At 37.1% G+C, this 19,915-nt stretch overlaps 3 protein-coding genes and 1 non-coding gene across 7 annotated transcripts; 3 read left to right on the top strand and 1 right to left on the bottom strand.

Annotated features, from left to right (window-relative positions):
• The first annotated feature begins 1,631 nt into the window (after nt 1–1,631).
• LOC131329442 (uncharacterized) lies at nt 1,632–7,334 on the top strand. The gene is made up of 7 exons (XM_058362549.1): nt 1,632–1,712; nt 1,913–1,988; nt 2,643–2,753; nt 2,924–2,937; nt 5,231–5,498; nt 6,573–6,660; nt 6,858–7,334. Exons 1-7 carry the CDS (start codon nt 1,632–1,634, stop codon nt 6,892–6,894), a joined length of 675 nt encoding a protein of 224 aa, XP_058218532.1. The 3' UTR covers nt 6,895–7,334.
• A 1,216-nt stretch (nt 7,335–8,550) lies between these two features.
• Nucleotides 8,551–9,462, bottom strand: LOC131329433 (protein FAR-RED IMPAIRED RESPONSE 1-like). Its single transcript, XM_058362539.1, has one exon. The coding sequence runs from the start codon at nt 9,460–9,462 to the stop codon at nt 8,551–8,553; it is 912 nt and encodes a 303-aa protein (XP_058218522.1).
• A 1,108-nt stretch (nt 9,463–10,570) lies between these two features.
• On the top strand, nt 10,571–18,795 carry LOC131326250 (RGS1-HXK1-interacting protein 1). 4 transcript variants are annotated; one of them, XM_058358965.1, is made up of 10 exons: nt 10,577–10,948; nt 12,315–12,381; nt 12,490–12,567; nt 12,927–12,979; nt 13,713–13,796; nt 15,590–15,642; nt 15,731–15,795; nt 15,897–15,955; nt 17,361–17,489; nt 18,487–18,795. In XM_058358965.1, the coding sequence occupies exons 1-9, from the start codon at nt 10,700–10,702 to the stop codon at nt 17,448–17,450; spliced, it is 798 nt and encodes a 265-aa protein (XP_058214948.1). In that variant the 5' UTR covers nt 10,577–10,699; the 3' UTR covers nt 17,451–17,489; nt 18,487–18,795. The 4 variants fall into 4 exon arrangements, with proteins under 4 accessions (XP_058214957.1, XP_058214948.1, XP_058214965.1 ...); XM_058358974.1 differs by having other exon boundaries at nt 10,571–10,948; nt 17,361–18,795; XM_058358982.1 differs by lacking the exon at nt 13,713–13,796.
• On the top strand, nt 11,306–11,412 carry LOC131308647 (small nucleolar RNA snoR100). The gene has a single exon (XR_009194519.1). It is a non-coding gene; the product is annotated as a small nucleolar RNA snoR100 (small nucleolar RNA).
• Nucleotides 18,796–19,915: the final 1,120 nt, after the last annotated feature.

Genomic DNA, 19,915 nt, shown 5'->3' with positions numbered 1-19,915 from the left:
GAAGGGTCTGAAAACACATAGACCTAGACGCGAACTACACTACTAAACTATCATTAAAAACAAAACGTCAAGGGAGTCAAAATAACAAAACTCGATTATGTGTAACATTTAACAACACACCCACCCACCCGCACCAAAAAAATCACCAAAATTTCTTGAACACTTGGAACAAACACAAATTCCACCCGGAACAGCAACTAAATTGAAATTTAAACACTACTTGCACCTTGGAAAGAAACAGACACCAAAAACTCCTAAAAAAAATCCCAAATGAATGTTTCACACGGCTTTCAAAAAATGGTTTATTTGTTAGACCCATTACCTTTGCTTTCACGGAGCTTTCTTGGCCCAGCTTTCACACAGCTTTCTTCAACCAATTTTGCTGGAATAAATCAAAAATCCCAAATAAATGTTTCTTTTTTTTTTGATAATCGAAAGGAATATTTCTTGGCCTAACTTTTGACAGAATTTGTAGACCTCGGTGGGGATTTGAAAGATGACAGGAGCAAGAGAGAGGCAACAAAGGGAATTTTTTTTTTTTTATTATGCCAACGACAGAAGCTGGGTAAAAAGAAGAGATGACATTTTTGTGAAATATTTGAAAGATTTTGGGCACATTCTTAAGAGAGTTGAAGAGCACACATCAACCTTTGGATCAAACAAATCTGAGCCATTTCAACAACTTGTCCCCACACCTTTCTGTTTTATAATAGAGATATTTGACATTATTAATTTGTTGGCAATATATAATTGTTGGTATTATTGTGGTTTTGGAGTAAGTTTCCTAGATTATGAAAAAGTTATGAGATTTGGTTGAATTTAAACGGGGTCTTTATTTTTTAACAATAGCAAATCACTGTTTTGTTATGGGTTAAGGGACCAAAACGGTGTCATTTCGATTCCATACTTGGTTAGTTCTTTGTTTTTTTTTTTTTTTTCCAAACATACTTGATAAGTTCATTTAGCAAATGACAGAGCTATTTGCAACCACAAATTTCCTTTACGTAGCCTGTTCTAAACCTAACCCACAAATCTTATAACAAATTTCTAAATGCAACCTAACAAATATCCATAAACTTCCAAAAATACCCTTCCTTTCCTACCAGCCATCTCCTCCCCATCCCCCTTCTCTGTCTCACTGTTCTCTCTTCTCCACCACCACCCACCACCACCACCACACAATACCAGTACATGTACACCACCAACGGCCCATCACCACCACACCCAACAACGCCACACCACCGGCCTATCACCACCACACCCAACAACACACACACCACGTCACCACCACCACCTCCATAATCGTTGCACCGCTATTACCACCAGTTGCGTCCCACCATCACCAACACCATCTCCTTCAAAAAAAAAAATCGACATGTTCGGATACACATTTCTAAAAAATTTAAAAAATTTCAGATTTTAAAACTTGAAAATGTTTACAAAATTCATATTCTAATATCCGAACCCTTTATAACGCATCTTGAAGATGCGTCATGTCTTTTCTTTTTTAAAAAAAAAAACACAGATTCTGACTGTTAAAAACGCAAAAAACACAAATTCTAAATGCGTCATGCTTCGTATAACGCATTTACGAAATGCACGATTAACATCACGCATTTTGCTAATGCACGATGGGACTGAAGAAAATAAGGATGAATCTGGGTGAAAAGTTTGCTCTCTTCTTGACTGTTTTTCCAAACAAAAAGAGATGGGTCTCGGGAAAAAAAAAATGCAGAGATGGTTGGGGGTTGTATAAATCTGGGTGAAATTACATGGGTTTGAGGCTGGTGATGGAGCAAAAAGTAGGGACTGAATGTTACTCCATTATCTTCTTCTGGACTCTATGTCTCGTTCCATAAGGTCTCGCCGGAGATGGTTGGGGGTTTTATTTATTGGATTTTGTTCTTAATAGATATGGGGTTTGCCGGAGATGGGCCTCAACGCAGATGGGGTTCACCGGAGAGGGGCGTCGCCGGAGATGAGTGGTGGTGGGGGCGGCAGCTAGGGTTTGGGTTTGGTGGTGGTGGTGGTGGTGTGAATATTTTGGGGAAGAAGATAAGTAATAATAATTGGGTTTTAGGGAGTGGGAATGTTTTTGTTACCAAAATCGGACCCAAAACGATGTCATTTCATTGGGGATATTTTTGTCCATTTTTTTAAAGGGCATTTTTGTCCGAAATTGATTAATTTTAACACGGGTTACGTATAGAAAATTTGTAGTTGCAAATAGTCTGGCCCTTTAGCAAATTTACACAATTTTGGGGAGCTCTTTTAAAGGCAAAAGTGTCCCAAAGTGTTGTCGTTTTGGGACTATAATCTGCAGCCATTTTTGCTTAGGGGGTGTTTCGGTTTCTCAAAAAAGGAACTTTTAGAAGAAGGAAGATAATTTCAAACTCAAAAATTATGTGTTTACGCAAATAATTTTCCTACTAATATGGATCTTGTTTGATAGATCTCATTGAGATATTTTAACGGTGCAAAAAAAATTAAAAATTATTTCTCATTTTCATTATATTTGAGTTTGAAATAACTTTCTTTTTAAGAAGAGAGATTTTAAAAAAAAAAGCGGAAGGAGGCCTTACTACGGGGACTCTGCTTCCTCAACACCCAGATCAGATTGCAGCCATTTTTGCTCCCTACAGGGACAGGCTTTCTCAACAAGTCAGCACCCGCACGTAGTACCCTTACAACTCAACGTTACCCGGACCAGACCCGAGTTAGTCCGGTTGGTACTCTCCCCCACGAGCCGACAGGTAAACGAAGCCCTACTACTGAAAAACTCAAACAGTAAGTCTACACTTCCCGACTCTTTTCCCCGATTTCTTTCCTGATGCTGACGTGACAGTTGTCCCCACGTCAACAGTTAAAAAAAAACAAAAGGGCAAATTTCACTGACCTCCCCTGAGGTTTCTAACACCGACAGATACCTCTCCTGAGGTATCTGAAATTTCACTGCCCTCCCTTACTTTTCAAATTATTGTCCACATTCCCCCTTCCGTTAAGATAATGTTAAATCATTAACAGAAAACTGTGACATAAGCATTGCTTCTTTGTTTTATGCCAAGATTACCCTTGAAATCATTCCAACTACATACAACTACCAAATCACCTCTTCTTCTTCTTTTTTTCATTTCTCTTTTCTCCCTTCCCATGTAATATCCCATACTTTTACATAAAACTATTCTACACCTCCTCTTTATGTACAGAAGAAAAAAAAAAAAAGACTAATGTCTTTTTTTGGAATCTTTGGGAAGTTGCATTGTTTCAAAAAACTTAAGTTCATTTTTTGGAGTAACATTTTTCACACTATTTTATTTTATCAAAGACTATGTTTTTCTCCAGCCTTGTGACTATATTTCGAATGTCAAGATAAAGTATCTTCTTATTGAAGGAACCATAAATTTGAACTCGGCTTTGTTGATAAATTTTTAAAATCCTTCCATATGCGTAACATGAACATATATAGATACATCGGTATTTTTAACCAGTAATGACAATTACTAAACTACATAGGGGCTATAGTCTCCTTCACGCTTGAATAGTTGTGTTGGACATGAATGAAAGAGTTTTTTCTGATTAGTGAACACACTTTTTCGGCTCTATTTCTATTGGTGGAGTGGGAGTAAAAAATGTGGTTACCAAAACAAATAAAAAAATGTGTTATGGGGTTGCTCTTGCTCCGTAGTGATTGTCTCATGCTTAGGATCCTTTTAATATTTATAATTTATTTTCAAATTAAAGATTAATAACAAAAAATTTGCTATCCAAAAAAAATAAAAAAGGTTTCCTTTTAGTTATAATCTAGCTCAACATGCATTGCTAAGCTTAGAATTGATGCTCTCCCAAAGAAAAAAAATTCAAAGGAATATAGTTAAATAAGTACAGTGTTTTAGAGTTACAATAAAAAATTGTTAGTGAGAATAACAAAAGTAGAAGTTTAATAGCTATTTTAATTTGCCTTATAGTGGAGTTGTGTATAGGCAGAAATATACGTAGATATATTTGCATTGGTTTGTGTATTCTAGTCTATATGTTGGTTTGTTTCACTGTTTAGTTATATATAAATTTATGTGTTTGGTTTTATAAATGAGAATAACTTATTCACGGCTCCTTCGTGAATAATTTATTCACGGAAGCGATCAAATCTCGGTTGTTCAAAAGTATTTTGGACGATTCGGATTAAAAACAATCTATTATCGATAATAGATTGTTTTTAATTCGAATCGTCCAAAATACTTTTGAAAGACCAAAACTGAGCTCCGTAATAACTTATTCATGGAGCTCCGTGAATAAGTTATGTTTTTTACTCTGTGACTAAGTTATTCTCGTTATAAATTAGTGTGCTTGGTTATATGTACGGTAGGATATAAATTTCTCCGCATTCAATTCAAGACATGGACTTGAGCTTATTTATTTGTACTTAATTATCTCACACTCACCTAAAAGTGAGTATTGTTCACCTACCTTTTTAGTAAGTACTGAACAAAATTGTGGCTCCCTTGATTAAAAAAAAATTTAACTAAATTGTTATAAATATTCCTGTACTTAAACATCAAACAAAATCCAAAAACTACCAATAATGTTTTATAATGAAAACATACTTAAACTCTATTTTTTTTTATAAAACTCCAGTATATTAACGTTTTTGAAATTTTGTGAGTACATCTAGTCTATCTCAATCTTAAAATTTAAGGAACTTATTGAAATAAAAACTTATTAAAATTGAAAAGAAAAGGTATTAAAACTCCAGGTCAAAAATTCAAAATGCCAAGTCAAAGGTGATTTTTTCAATTTTTCATTAACTATTATCCATTCTTTTACTTTTCAAGTGTGGCTAAACTATGTACACCAAAGTAATGAAGTTTTATAAGTTAAAGAAAAAAATTGACGGAAGACAAATAAAAAGTAACCTTATCTATTTTTTAATCTTAAAAACTCATTTTAGAAACACAACCAAATATACTTTTAAATTTTATGTTAATTTTCTTTCTCTTGCAAAAGTATATGCTTAGCTTCCTTCCACTTTTGACCAAATAAGGAAAAAGGGTTAAAGGAAACGAAAAAGATTAAGGGAACAGAATATGGGAGAGGGCATTGAAGTCTTTTGCTTCATAAAGTTGACACCGTTTAAGTCAAGTTATCTGTATGGGGGAATCTGTAGAACATTTTCAAAAGTAAGGAAGGGCATTGAAATTTCAGATACCTTAGGGGAGGTATCTGTCGGTGTTAGAAACCTCAGGGGAGGTCAGTGAAATTTGCCCAAAACAAAACCCTGAAATCTGATTTTGATTTTCCCCCAAATCAGTCTGTTTCCCCCAAACCCCCCAAAACCAACCAGACCATCAGGAAAACCAACGAAGAGAGAGAAAGAGGAGGACCAGTAGCGACACCCACCACCACCGGTGACTCTCACCACCATCGTCTATCACCACCACCGGCGACCAACCCTTTGCGAAATTGCGACACCATGGGCACCGATGACAAATTCCATTGCCAAGGTCTCTCGCTCTTTTTTTCATGCTTCTTTTCCTTTGTCTAATCTCTCTTTCCTGTATCGTCACACAAATCGAAATTCAATAGGGATTTGATACCCTCTCCACCCACATGGGTTTGTTGCCGGATCGATTCAAGGGCTTCTCTCTCTGCAACCCCAGTCCGTAGCTTCACAGTATCTATTTGGTTTCTCTCTATTTTCCTTTAACTTTTCTGTTTGGTTGATTAGGAAACTGCAATTGAAAGAATAAATTTGGAACGGAAAATGGATAAAAAAAAAATAATCCTTGCTTTGATTTTTCTGTGGTTAAAGTACGTCTCTTCCAGGATGATTTATTGCCTCTCTTTTTATTCCCATTGTTTTTTTAGGTTGGGTTTTCATTAAAAAGTTAATTTATAGCTTAGGGACTTTAGACAAATTGTTCCTGCTAAATGGGCTTTTAGTTGAGGTATATGGGGAAAATGAATCTGTGTTTTCTTGAGCTTTAGCTCGTTTGCACAATAGGGGAAACCAGCCCAATTACCTAGGTATTGGTCTAGTAATTATATGAACTTGGCATTTCAGTTTGAGGTTTAAGGGAAAGGATGGAGACTTTGTGTGATTGTGTAACTTGGTTGTGTTGGCACTTAATTTGCTTAATGCTTCACCTCTTAGATTCTGTCCGGGGTTGGCTCCCGTTGGTTAGAATTACAATTTTATGTATCTACTTTGGTAAATTATTTGAACGGACGGAGGCAATATTATCAATCATGGGTTGGGCGGGTCTTAGCTATCTCTTTTGTTCTCTCCATTTTATGATTTTAAGGAAAGAAGTAGGAGAAGCAGCAGAAGTTGGTAGTCAAGTTTCTTAAGTTTCGGTCTATAATTTTTATTATTTTATATGCTTCCTTTGCAATTTTTAGTTCTTCCTAATTAGTTCTAGTCGGAGTTGGACAGTTATTGCTTTTCCTATGAAACAACCATATGGTGCTTGAGTGTTTTCTTTTCCCATAAAAGTATTCTTTTCGTTTGTTTCTTCATTATAGTTTCTCACTCAAACACACCGATTTGGCATATATCATGATTTGTTGAACTGCAGACTCAGTCAAGGGACTGAAAGACACAAGTTCACAGCATGAAGGGGCACCAAAGACAACTCTGCTACATGGAGAAAGTTCTGACCCGAGGTAGACTTCATGGACAGTTTTGTAATGTTCAGTCAATTGATCTGCAGTCACTTTTCTATTGGCATTTGGCAAATCGTTGCGTCATTGTTCATAATGAATCAAATGAATATTTTGCCTTTTCAAGTATTAGAGGGCTAGACATTTTGGATTACAAGTTATCCATCCCAAGCCTTACTTTTGCTTTTCTACGGTTGCAGAATGTATCTTTTTTTGGATATTCGAGGAAGACTTTGACAGAATAAGATCTCAGATCCATGATAGAATCAACTCTTACTTGCCTCATTGATCATCAGTTGGTCTTTCTACCAAACCAAGTGAAGGTGTGAACCAAGAAGTGATAACATACTACAAGTGGTGAAGAACCGAGGCAGTGGTTCAAGCAATTAAGTCCCAAGTTGCGCTCAGCATCGCGGGGAATCGGAGATCCATTAGAATGGTCTCCGTGCAACTCAAACAAAGATGTTGAATCAATAGGTGGCGAAGAAGAGTAGAATCATTTGATAGCAAATAAAATGGAGATGGAGATGGAGATTGAATTACTAGGTCTATTTGTCCTACAATTAAAATAATGGAATGTAATCTATTTTTGTTTTGCAAATGAGGTTTAAACTATTAGAGAAGAGAATGTACTCTTATTTATTTTGCATGTGAATGATAATTAGCCTACTTATTTATTTGGCTTGTGAATGGTGATTTAGAATGAAAAATGCCCGGCGTGGGCTTGTGTGTAACTTGATGCTATTCCTGTTGTTGTACTGATTGAGACGCAAGACGTCGGGTTATGACCAAAAACAGGGAGACTCTGTCGAAATTTTTCCAGAACTTACCTTTGGTTTACCTTGGAACCAAACTTATGTATTTCTATAGAGCATTGCAACTACATCCTTTCAAAAACTAGGACCAAATTCAGAACTAAATTCAAAATAGATGACGTACACAAATTGAGTCAATATGGAAGAACAACTACATACTTTCAAAAACTAAGACACGGAGCCGTGTCCGACACGCTTGCGATACGGATCAACAGTTCCATTGCATACCAGAGATTCCATTTCATACAACATTAGCAAAATAATTTAAGGCTAGTAAGGGATTCTTACATGAAGCAAAAACAAAAATGCATACATTATAAATTAGTTTCCAACAAAATACAAGAAACTCCCTACGCCAACAAGTCTTCTACTTTTTGTTGTTATCTCTTGCATTCAACATTTCTGTAAAAGAGATTTGTCCTCCTCTCCAACCCTGCCCTTGACTTTCTATTAAACTTGATTGCCCTCCTCCCCAAACTTGACTACTCGTGATACTTGATTGTCCTCTCCAAACTTCACTATTAAATAAACTTGGCATGTTACTTGTGAAGTTGGAAAGTTGTTAAAAAATTGGTCAAAGCCTGCTCCAGTTCCGCCTTGTGCCATATTTGGGAGGAAGGCTCCACCTTGTGCCATATTTGGGAGGATGGCTCCGCCTTGTGCCATACTTGGAGAAAATGGGAGGATAGCTCCGCCTTGTGCCATAGTTGGTCGCATATTATGGGGCATCATGTTGGGCCACAGAAAATTGCTCTGCAAATTGCTTCAAGGTCGTTTTCGAATTGATGTAACCGTCAAAATAAGAATTCATACTCTCACTTCTCTGTGTGGATGACATTCCCGCCCAAAATACATCTTTCACAAAAGTTGGCACCCATCGGTTCCTCTATAAGTACAACCCATGTAACCATTCATTATCTTGAAGTTTGTACTTTTTGATGAACATCTCCCAAGCATCCTCAAATTCATCTTTGGTAAGTGAATCATAAACCACACTTTGCAAACAAGGTGAAATTGATTTGTATGCGTCGTACTTTCCCAATTTTTCTAGCACCTTTTTCAAGATGTGCCATATGCACTACCGGTGTCGGGTGTTAGGAAATACGTCTTCTATAGCATTCTTCATAGCCATACATTGATCAGTAATAATTGATTTGGGAGCACAACCCCACATGCATGTCATCCAAGTCTTAAATAACCACAAGAATGACTTGGTGTCTTCATGAGATACGAGTCCACATCCCAATAATATCGACTGACCATGATGATTGACGCCTACAAATGGAGCAAAAGGCATATCATACTTGTTTACCAAGTATGTTGTGTCAAATGTCACAGCATCACCAAACTCCTTGCGAGCTATCCTACTCCTTGCATCAGCCCAGAATACATTCCTCAATCGACCCTCATCATCCAAATCCATGGCAAAAAAGACGTCAGAATTGTTGGCTTTCATCTTTATGAAATAACTATGCATCGCCTCAGCATCTCCTTCAACAAGTAATTTATGTCGCTCCGTACTCAAATAATTTTGACAATCCTTCTGATTATATGGAAGGTTATCATGCTCCCCCCCCCCCTGAATCTGAAGTGAGTCATAAGTCTTATACAACGGAATCCCAGCTGTATCATTTAATATGAGCTTCCTTTTCACATGTTCATCAAGAACCCTATTGCTTTTGTAAAACTTGGACTTTCCCGGGCTATATTCATGATTATGCTCCAAAGCAACCCGATTTAACCTCCACTTTCCATCCGGACATGTAGCAAAATTAAAGCGAGCCAGACACTCAATTTTTGTTTGTGGCCGTGGTTTGACCGGATTGGCTGTTTTGACCTTTGCCTTTCCACCGCGACTACATTGAAAAGTAACATTCCTCAAGTTTCCATCTCTTCCCTTCTTGTTAGTTCTTTTAGCCAAAGCAAACCCATTTTCTTTAGCATATCTTGAGTAAAATAGATAGGCATCATTTGGTGTGTCGAATATCATTCCCTCCTTTGGTTACTCAACTCTATCTTTAAAATTTTCTGTTTCCTTCTTTCCATCTTCATTAGTACATATCTCATCACACTCTTTTTTAGAAGAACCACTCGATACCTCTTCTTCATCTGCATTGTATCCACTCCAGACCTCCTCTTTCTCATTAGTATCTATCTCATCTTGATTCGATGATCAAGGAGGCATTGTCGAAGGAACAGAATCTGGCGACATTGGAAACATCACCTACATGTTCAACAATTAACTAAGGTCGATAAGTTTTATCACAAGATAGGACACCAAATCAATAACGACTTCATGAGATTAAAAAAAAAAAGGGCCAAGTCATGCATCATTTTCACAACAAAATTAATTTTTTCACCAATAGGCATCAATAATTTCAGTTAAACAAAATCTCTAATTTCAGTTAGACAGGAAACCCTAATTTCAATTAAACAGGAATCCCTAGATTAAATAAAATGAAGCATGGGTTTTAGCCTTTTAGGGTTAATGGTAAGTCTTCACCGCTAAAATAAACTCAAATTGATACACTAATTTCTGTGGGTTAATGCCAAGTCTTCACAGCTAAAATAAACTAAAATTGATACACCAATTAAGGCAGCTAAAATATCTCACTCTCAAGCTGCCACAAACCTCGCACTTACGCCACCATTGGGCTCCGGTATCAATTTATGGCAACGAACGTGAAATTATCAATATTCCGTCCAAAAGAAAATGAAATCCTAAAACAATACTAATTCATTGAATCAGAAGAGAAGTCCAACAAGAATGACAACAAGCGTTAAAAAAAAAATGAGACTTCGAGATGTACACAAATGGTGCTCGTGGTGTCGTGATTTTCACGAAGAGTTGGTTGCCGGAGGTGGAGCCGGTGGTGGTGGTGGTGGGTGTGGCCGGTGGTCCTCCTCCTCCTCTTTCTCTCTCTTCGTGGTTGGGGCTGGGGGTTTGGAAGAAAAGGTTTGGTTTAGGGGGGGAAAACAAAATTTCAGCGTTTTGTGTGGTTTTTTTTTTTTTTTTAAACTGCTGACGTGGGGCCCACCGCCACGTCAGCATCGGGAAAGAAATCGGGGAAAAGAGTCGGGAAGTGTAGACTCTCTCTAGAGGAAGAAAAGAGTCGGGAAGTGTAGACTTTCTCTAGAGGAAGAGAAAAGGAGGAGAGGAGAAGAGGGACAGGAGAACAGAAGAAACAAAAGAAGCTTCAAAAAAAAAAAAAAAAAAATTGGCGACAATGGCCGGAGCACCAGACGAAAACACAATCGCACCGCCATCGCCACCACCTTCACACAGCGACTACTCCACACCTCTATCGCAATCCAGAATCCCAGCCGACGCCACGCCATGGATCGATTACGCGGTCGAGCAGGCACGTGTGGCGCAGAAGACCGTCGAAGAAACCCTAGACTTCGCGATTTCCACCACCAGGTCTCGCTTCGATCGGTTTCTGTCCACTGGATCGGCTCACCTCCACACGACTGTCGTGAGTTTCGCCACTATCCGTTCAGTTATAAATTCTTTTGATTCCTGTCAAAATTTAGGGCTTATATATCTTTTATATTTGTGTTATCGTGCATTTTACGATTTAGATAAGGAAAAGTGAATTTGCATGTGAATTGTTTGTTCCCACATCTATTTCCAGTCCATATTATGTGTTTGATTGGATGAGTTAAAAAGTTAAAATCTGGTAAAATATTGATTCGATACGGGAGGCTTCAGTGGTAATTCTTCATTGATAAAAAAAAAATGGTAGTAATTCTTAGAAAAAAGGAAGAGAAGAAGATATCTACTTAACCAGAAGAGAACTTTTAAATTTATGCTTTCTGATGCTCTGGACTAAGAATGAAGGAAGCACGGTAATGTGCACATAAATTGATTTGGTCTCCAGGCCTGCTCTCTCTGATGCCTTTCGACTTTGATTTGGGGGTATGGTTCCGCAACAAAACGTCCATTTAGCTCCTTGGTTCTTGGAGGTATAGGGGGGCCACTTTTTCAGTGGTATTCTAAGAGCAATCACTTTGTGTATATATTGTCAAAGGTTAGCTCTGTTTTCAATCCTCCCCCGCCTATACCCCCAATGGTTGAGGACTAGATGGGTTCTCTTATTGTTTGTTGTAGAGAACCTTTAAAGTACCATGTTTCATGCTGTGTTGGACTGTGTTGTTTGATTATGGCAAAGCGTAGAGTATATCAGTATATGAACTTTGAAGTCTTAGGTTGTTGTGTCCTTTTATGATATGGATAAGTGAAAGTGGTTTTGCATTCGGATTGTTTTTCAACACAACACAACACTTACTTTCAAACATTTTTATCCAGTTGTTTGAGAAAATTGATGACTTATAGAAAAAACTTATCTGACCATTTTTAATGCAGGAACAAAATGCTCCAATCCTTGCTCTTTCAAACATTTTATCAAATCTTTTGAAAGGAATCCCGAGTTTTCCCAAAGAGCTTCTTTCACTTAGGTGAAAAACACGGTTCTCCTTCATTTGATAGCAATTTATGGGGATCCATTTTGAGTCATTGTTTCGTCTTATTTAAAGTTCATATAAGATTTGGATGATTGGAATGCTCATGTGGCATATAACGTGGCAAAGCCATCATAAGTTAGGATTAGTTTCGGCCACGCGACAGTAATTCCCCAACACAAATGTGCAATATGTAGGTAAAAAGTCTGGGCTATGGGAGGATTTGGTATTTGGTTTTCTTTTCAGGGGGCCCCAATCAGTAAAGATACAAGTTCTCGTATTAATTTGTTTTATTTTCTGAGTTTTGTCATCAATCAACATGGTCCAGTGTTGTTTTGACGTATTGGTAGGTTGATATGTGTTCGATTTAATCTGCTGTAGGACTCTCTGCAAGATTTGAAGTCTGATTACGTGGTTTATGAGGATATGGTCTTTGGGAAGATCAAAGGTCCATTCTGCTTATATATCTCAATACTTCTTCTAACTTACACTACAATTATCATGGTTCCAGTCTCAATATTTTCCCTGGTTTTTTCGGTCACAATTTCATTTGCAGAGGGTATTATTGTTGCCGCTTCTCATCCAGTGGCTTCATGCAGTGCTGCTGTTGGCTTGGGATTTCTCGCTCTAAAGAGTATGCTCTACTGAATTCTATTGATTTACATTTGTTTCAGTTAGGTTCCGTGATATTCTTGAGGTCATCAGTACTATATGGCGTTGCTTATTTAAAACTAAAAACTCTGGTAGTAATTTTTAACTGTAATATATCCATTCATGTTATACTTGCCTCCGTGTTTGATTGGTGCTAAGTACATTGTTTTTGTCAATGTCTAAGAATATCCTCTGCATTTCTCAGCAAGAAAAATGAAAAATTGAAAGAATTTGAGTTTGTCTTTTTATCTTCTTCTTCAATTCAAGTTAATCCATCCACCCTAAGGGAACTTCTTCTGTACGTTTGGTGGCTAATGCAATGGGCTTATTTACTATTTGCAGGGCCGAGGCGTTTCTTGTACTACAATACTTTGCGACTTTTTTCCAATGAAGAGGTAAGCGTTGCTTTTCAGTTGTCTGGTTAGCATTAAATTTTCTCCAACCTAATAAAATGTCTATGTCCTTTGTGTGCATGGCTTGTTTGGTAGTTCAAGTTGATTGATTTGATGATGATGAACGAGCACGTTACCTTGTACGACTGTGGTGAAAACTGGATAAAAATGTGTGCTGTTCTCTTAGAAGTATAATAGTAATCCAATAAAGTAATGTAGGCGATGTCAGATACAGAAAGGAGACACAAGGTTTGCGTCATTTGGCCATAACCTACATCCACAAAAGGACATCAAAAGCACTATTTTCACTCAAGTTAATGCTACCATCGTTTTTGTGAAACAGTTGAGATAAAGATAAGATCTTTGAGATATTTCTTATCTCTTACGTCTATCATAATCTTTTTTAATCCCTAGATAAATTTTGTTCCCATCAGCTGCGTTGGATACATGAATCTTGTCTCTCCATTATGCTCTGTCAAGGGCTATATTATACCTTGAGATAATATTGCCTTTTCCAACTGCAATCATTACCTCTAACACGCTACCTCAAAATGGGCATTTATCACATTTCTTTTCCTTTTATGTAAATTGCACTTTCTCAGTTGTAGTACCATGTTGAACTCCTGAAGCATAAAGACTATGCCAGGATAGAAAGCATGAGAAGCAACTTCAAGGTGTTATATATTCCATTATAGTTTAGTATGTCTTTGTTCTTCATTCTGCTGTGTTGGTACAGGCTTTGCTTTCTAGAGCTGATACGAAAGTAAAGGAATTCCGGCAATCAATCGATCTTTTAAAGGCAGAAAGCGAAAAGTTAGAGGTTGTTTGCGTTCTATTCAGTTTGATTGCTTCCCTTCTGTTTTAATTGATGATTAGTCTTTCAAGTCATGTGCTGGAATTTCAATGTTGGGTCTCACACGAATGAGTTTGTATTTTTTATATTTATTCTCTCTCTCTCTCTCTCTCTCTCTCTCTCTCTCTCTCTCTCTCTCTCGTTCAATCATCATCATCTTGGTGTGATGCTTCTTAAGTACAACAATGTGTTCTATCCTATGGATCCAAACTTCTTCTGTTAGTTCAATGCTGGGAAACTTTGGACGCTTGGTCTCTGAAATAGTTAACTTCACATCTTCAAGAGATTCTAAGTTTATGATTAACGATGGCACTTCTTAACTTCAACAAAAGGTGGCAAAAGGTTTCCATAGTGGCCTGGAATTGGGTAAGGTTGTAGTCATGGGCTCAAATCGTGGAAACAACCTCTTTGCTTCTGGGGGTAAGGTTATGTACATCCCTGACCCTGCCGTTGTGGGAGTGCCGTGCACTGGGTAGCCCTTTTTTTTGTTGTCTAATTAAGGATTGATTCTTCAGAATCAGAGTTGAAGCATCATCTCCAGACAATCGGTTGTGTGCTAAAAGAATTGGATATCATGTGAAGTTTCAAGGTCCTAGCTTCCATGCCTTTAGTTCTCTTTGTCAGATTTGAAGAACAAAAAAAGTTTATGTGGATATATCTTCTTCCCTTTGATAAAACATTAGCTCCAGAAATATGGAGAAACCAAAATAAGCAGCCAAGTTGCTTTTGGATGTGGAATTGTACTTACTATCCCATGTGGTTTATTCATCTTATAGTTATGTCATGGATTGTACTGGCTTGCGTTATAAAAACTAAAACAATCAATGCAATTTGCTTCATCTGTATTTTATATGAATTTTAGTGGTCATGAGAATCTGAACGTGCAAATGAAAATAGAAGGAATGCTCATCAATGGTAAGAAAAGGACCACAAATGATTATAACTCTAACCTGCCCAGCAGGCTAGAATTAAGGGCGCCTTAGGTTGCATTTTGTCTACATCCCATTCTCATTTTGTAATTTCTCTTTTTCAAGCTTTTGAAAGTATTATTGGGGAAAATTTCAGAACACTATGGTTTTCTATCCATTCCAGTTTTTTATTCTATTCGAGATTTGGAGAACCTTAGGATTATGTTATATAGTTAGTGAACATTAGGTAATCTGTAACTTAAGTTGTCTTGGGATCTTTTTGTCAAAAACATTACTTTTTTTGTTTGTTTTGGGTATGGAGAACCAAAAGTAGGTCTTGTTTTAGGAAAGTTAGCTTTTCTGTTTCTAGGATATATTTGTCAAATCATTTCCTCTTCGCCCCGTTGACAGAACGAGTTTTGCAACCGTTTTATGATGCATCCTCATTTGTTCGCCTTTTCCACCTCAGGGGTTGGGGTGGAAGAAGTGTCGAATTATTGAATTTCTATCAATGGAATAAAAAAAGCATGCTCATTTTGAGTGGAACTCTCTTGAAAAGATATTAGTTGTTTTTGGAAATTCTTTTAGTGTGCTTGTCACACATTGCACTCTTCTTGTTCTTATGATTTACTAGCTATGAACTTGTGGGATTTCTTCATTTTAAACTACGAGCTTTGAAAAGAGCAACTGAGTGAGTAATGCTCCACTTACATAGGAAACTTTCAAACTGATGTGGCATGCTGTTAATGCCTTCTTTTATGTGCCATATCAGTTTGTAAATGGAGCTTTCATAGAAACTTTAGATGTCTCATTTCCTTAATGTGGAAAACATTATATGGATTCTTGTTTCAGAAGAGGGCACTGCAAGCAGAAGAGGAACTTACACGAGGACGGACCAAACTCAGGTTCGTGTCTATAGATGGTGTGAAATGTATTGTACAAGGGATATTTCATGGACTTATTTTCATGTCCAAACTTCTAAATTCTGTACAGACAAGCAGGGAAGCAGATCCAAGGTGTCATTCGTTCAGCTTATAAGATTGAAAGACAAGCAGGGGGTATGAGATCTCTGTCAGAATTACTTAAATGAACAAATCGAGTTTGTGTGGCAAACGTTTCTGGTGTATGTGGTCTCTTAATTTTCTATGCTCTGCATCAGGCTTAAAAGACGACCTTGGAGAACTTCCTCGCAGAGAAGCATCTAGATTTCGATCCCAAGTAGGTTTCTTGATCATTAATACATTGATCTTCTGGAATTTGTGTTCTTAAAACTATTTCTTTCAATCCCGTTGTATTCTTAGATTATTTTATGTTTTTAAATGATCATATTCCTGTGCTAAATAAGTAAAGAATTTTGTTGGCTTGTCAGTGTAAGTGTTGGTGATTGTTTTCTTGTAAATTTTAAATGGAAGTTTTGATCTTGAAAAAATGTTAAATTGCAAGATAATAGTTTATTGCACGCAGAAGTCCCAAGATTTTTTAAAAGTTGGAGAAGACAATTTTAGATGCTTGTTTTGTTATGTCACCACCATCCATGCTTTCTCGTGTACACTAGAATATTACATTAGAGGACTGAAATGTTCCTGGGAGAGGATTACTTTTTCATAATTGAGCATCATCCTTCCGGTACTAGATCACGTGTCACGTTGATGGAAGGGGGTAGTGTTTTGATTAAAGCCAAGAGCACTTTTTCTTCTTTTGCAATCACAAATCTGTTATAATTGGTATTTCTGCTGGGACATGGTTCGAAGTAAGTGAGTGGATCTGACAACAATACTGGAATAGGCAAGACTTTATTTGCCCGAAAGGTTTTGCATGTTTGGGAGGAAGAATCCTATCTCATTTGTGCGTTCATAGGTACTAAGACATGAAAACTCTGGGATGTAGGATTCTAGTTATTTGTGTTTCTCATTTTCTCTCTCGTTTCCCCATCCCGCCGGGTCAATGACAGCCTCTTTACATCGACATACATTTTGTTCCTTGCATTTTGACTTCTCATTCTGAGATAAGTAGCACAGACATGAACACACAACTTGACATGAACCTGAAACACGCTGACACAAGGATTTCCACAAAAATTCAGGGCATGACATGTAATGACAAGTTAAAATTGTGTGTAACTTGTGTTTCACATATATGCAAACTTTTCTCATTGACGGTGCGAGGTGCAACATTGCACTAGTTAAAATTTAAAAGACTACATAACTTAAAGTACCATTATGTTATCCATATGTAATTGCATCATATCATAACCAGAAAGACAAGCCATGTAAGCATTATTCCGTCAAACCATATGGGATATAACATGCATCATCTAACACAATCTCTGCACAGATACTAAGTCTGAAGGGCATGGGGTGAATAGGTATTATTTGCTTCATGTATGTCTCAAGTATCTAACCGATGGAAATGTGTGGCCCTCAAATATCTAAAGAGTGTCCACTCCTAGAAAGAATAAGAACAAAAATAGTCAACTACATTGAAGTCTCCTCGTTTTATACATGTGGAAATAGTCAACGCTGTCTAACTGTACTGCAACATGGGTTTCCATAAAATCAAATGGTACAACCATTGATTATGTTCCTTTATTCTGAAACTGCTTGTCATATTTTCTGGTTCTTAGGTTTCTAATCTTGCTTCGGAGGCAAAAAGAGAAAGGAACACTCTGACCAAGGAGGTTTCAAAGATCAGCAACTATGGAATCTCAGTCTGATATTGACCTATCCCCACTTCTGTTCTTTGTGAGGTGAAGGTAATATTCTTACAAACATCCAGTCTGACATAGTAAGATGGCCCCTGTTCTTCCTTCAAAGTGCCTTTGGAGCATGTGGTTTTGAGGACTAGTTCTTCTTAAGACAATAAAACGAAAAAAAACTTTCCTTATTAAACTTGCGGCTAGGTGTTTGACGCAAATGAGATGCCCTTGCATTGCGCTTGAGTTGGAATGTTGTTTTGATCCTACCTTCTCAAAGCTTTGGTTTTGTACAGATGTTGAAAGCCTCAGTTACCTTCACAAGCTTTAATTTTTGCAATTTTGAAGTGATTACATAGTTTTGATTTGATCTATGATGAACTTAGGTATTTCTATTAGGTGGGGAAGTGAGACAACTGTATGTTGTAATCTTAACATAGCTGCATCACAATTCTGTTGGATTTGATGTATGGGTTCCCAATTTGGGAACAATAAGCAAATGTCTATGTTGCCTGAGAATCTGTGATTTGAGGAATGCCAGATCAACTTTTCCAGTATTCATATTGTTCCTCTTACCCATAGTTCAGTTTGTTTTCCTTATGCTGTAGCTAAATGGTCTGCTTTTTACTCAAGTTGATGGGGACCCTTTCTTCGTAGAGTTTCGAGTAGGGTTTCCTCCCATTGTTTGCCCCTCTTACTCTTTTCTGCAATGCAAAACAGACAAGGAAATCTTGGAGTCCTATTTTCCTCAAAGATCTGGATTTCATCTAATCTCCTTCCCTGAGCCCCTGAAGTCGAAATATATGTCTCTCACAAACAGTTACAGAGGCATACCTGAGGGTTGAGATTGAAAATCTGATCAATTACTTGAATTTAGAAATTCGAACTAAAGAAATAGGACTCCAGGGCCTCCTTTATTCTGGCAGGCGAAAAGACACAGATTTACAACATAAGAAATGATACATGTGGTGTATGGATTTGCATTCCTCTTTTGCAAGGATAGGTTTCACTATCTAGAACAGGAGGTTGACAGATTCTCTTTTATCCAATGTTGTAGGATAAGTAACGTCTATGATGCTACTACATGACAACCACATAGGAGGCAAAGATGTCTGGTGAAATTTTCTGATGTCAAGTAACGGTTGCCTTGTTCTTTTTTTTCTTTATATAACTATTATAATGGTGTTCAGAATGTTGTCCCAGCTAATCCTTCGGGTGTGTACAATTTTCTTATCTCACGTAGATCAAGTTAAAAATAAAATTTCGTCCTTGTAATATTCGGACTTGAGACTTTACATCCAGAAGTTTCTCTAGCTAATTGTGACGTTGGTTAATGCAGTATCTACCATATAAATGTTACTCCACATGATCAATGATCTCTTTAACATTTTGAACCTGCGCTTGAGTCACTTGAGGGTTGTTTAATCCAAAGCAAAGGCTATTAATGTGAAACTTACACAGGCATATGCAATAGATCTTTGAGGGATTGGATAACGTCTCTGTGCATGCATGTATGTCTAGAACAATGAAAAAGTCTAGCATATACCAGCTAGTTGATTGGGATAGTTGTGAGAATTAATGAAGGGGCGATTTCATGGCCTTCCAATGAAATGGTCATTTACCTAAATTGGGGGATAGATGGTTCTACTTTTTATGTAGTAGTATATTTGTCACTTTTTAAATGCACCAATAGATTGAAATAAGTATTTATTTCTCCCTCCGTCTCATTTAGGCGGGAAGAGGATTACTCATCTCGGCAAATTTCTTATCCAACCAAATAACTCTAAAGAGAGGCTCTAAACTCTCTTGTACTATTAATTAAACTGTTACCGATGTTCAATTTCTTATCATCTTCTTATCCTCTCTCTCAATTTGTCTCTCTTCCCTTCCACTGGTATATGAACTATCTACCCACACATTTACAAGTTCGTACCCGGGGGAATGCGATATTTCTAGCAAACAAAATATCTCATGCTAAAAATGATGTTAATGTTCATACCGCATAATTTGTGGTGCGCAAATAGTTATGAGGCTCGTTATAGAAATTTTTTTTTAAAATAAGCAGTTTATTTCACATTTTCAAACTCAAAAATAATGTAAATGAAAAATAAATTTTCAATTTTTGTTCCATCATATAAAAGATCTCATCGAGATCTTTCAAATAAGATCCATATTGCATATTTTTATATTTCAATAAGTTCATAATTTTTAAACTTGAAATTGTCTTTTTAAAAAAAAAAAAAAAAATTTCGTTGCGGAACGGACCTTAGTATCGAGAACGCTGCATAATTACTCGTACGTAGGTGTGGAGAGTTTTTTTGTAACAATATGGAGAGAGGATCTTAACTCAGCTTTATCTCTTAACGGATCACGTGTAACGTCACTCTCACCGCACAAACCATTACTCTCTCTCTCTCTCTCTCTCTCTCTCTCTCTCTTTCTCTCTCTCCCCTCATCCCTTGCCAGATTCCAGTGGTGGTTGAAAC

This window comes from Rhododendron vialii, chromosome 1a (genome assembly GCF_030253575.1).
Source record: "Rhododendron vialii isolate Sample 1 chromosome 1a, ASM3025357v1".
NCBI lineage: Eukaryota > Viridiplantae > Streptophyta > Magnoliopsida > Ericales > Ericaceae > Rhododendron > Rhododendron vialii.
The sequence above is the reverse complement of the archived record's forward strand: the minus strand, read 5'-3'. Positions and strand labels throughout refer to the sequence as shown.

Coding starts and splice junctions, on each gene's coding strand:
- LOC131329433 (XM_058362539.1), bottom strand. CDS start 9,462: ATGATATTCGACACACCAAATGATGCCTATCTATTTTACTCAAGATAT.
- LOC131326250 (XM_058358974.1), top strand. CDS start 10,700: ATGGCCGGAGCACCAGACGAAAACACAATCGCACCGCCATCGCCACCA. Junction 10,949..12,314: donor CTCACCTCCACACGACTGTC/GTGAGTTTCGCC, acceptor AATCTGCTGTAG/GACTCTCTGCAAGATTTGAA. Junction 12,568..12,926: donor GGGATTTCTCGCTCTAAAGA/GTATGCTCTACT, acceptor TACTATTTGCAG/GGCCGAGGCGTTTCTTGTAC.
- LOC131329442 (XM_058362549.1), top strand. CDS start 1,632: ATGGGACTGAAGAAAATAAGGATGAATCTGGGTGAAAAGTTTGCTCTC. Junction 1,989..2,642: donor GTCGCCGGAGATGAGTGGTG/GTGGGGGCGGCA, acceptor TGCTCCCTACAG/GGACAGGCTTTCTCAACAAG. Junction 5,499..6,572: donor TGACAAATTCCATTGCCAAG/GTCTCTCGCTCT, acceptor GTTGAACTGCAG/ACTCAGTCAAGGGACTGAAA.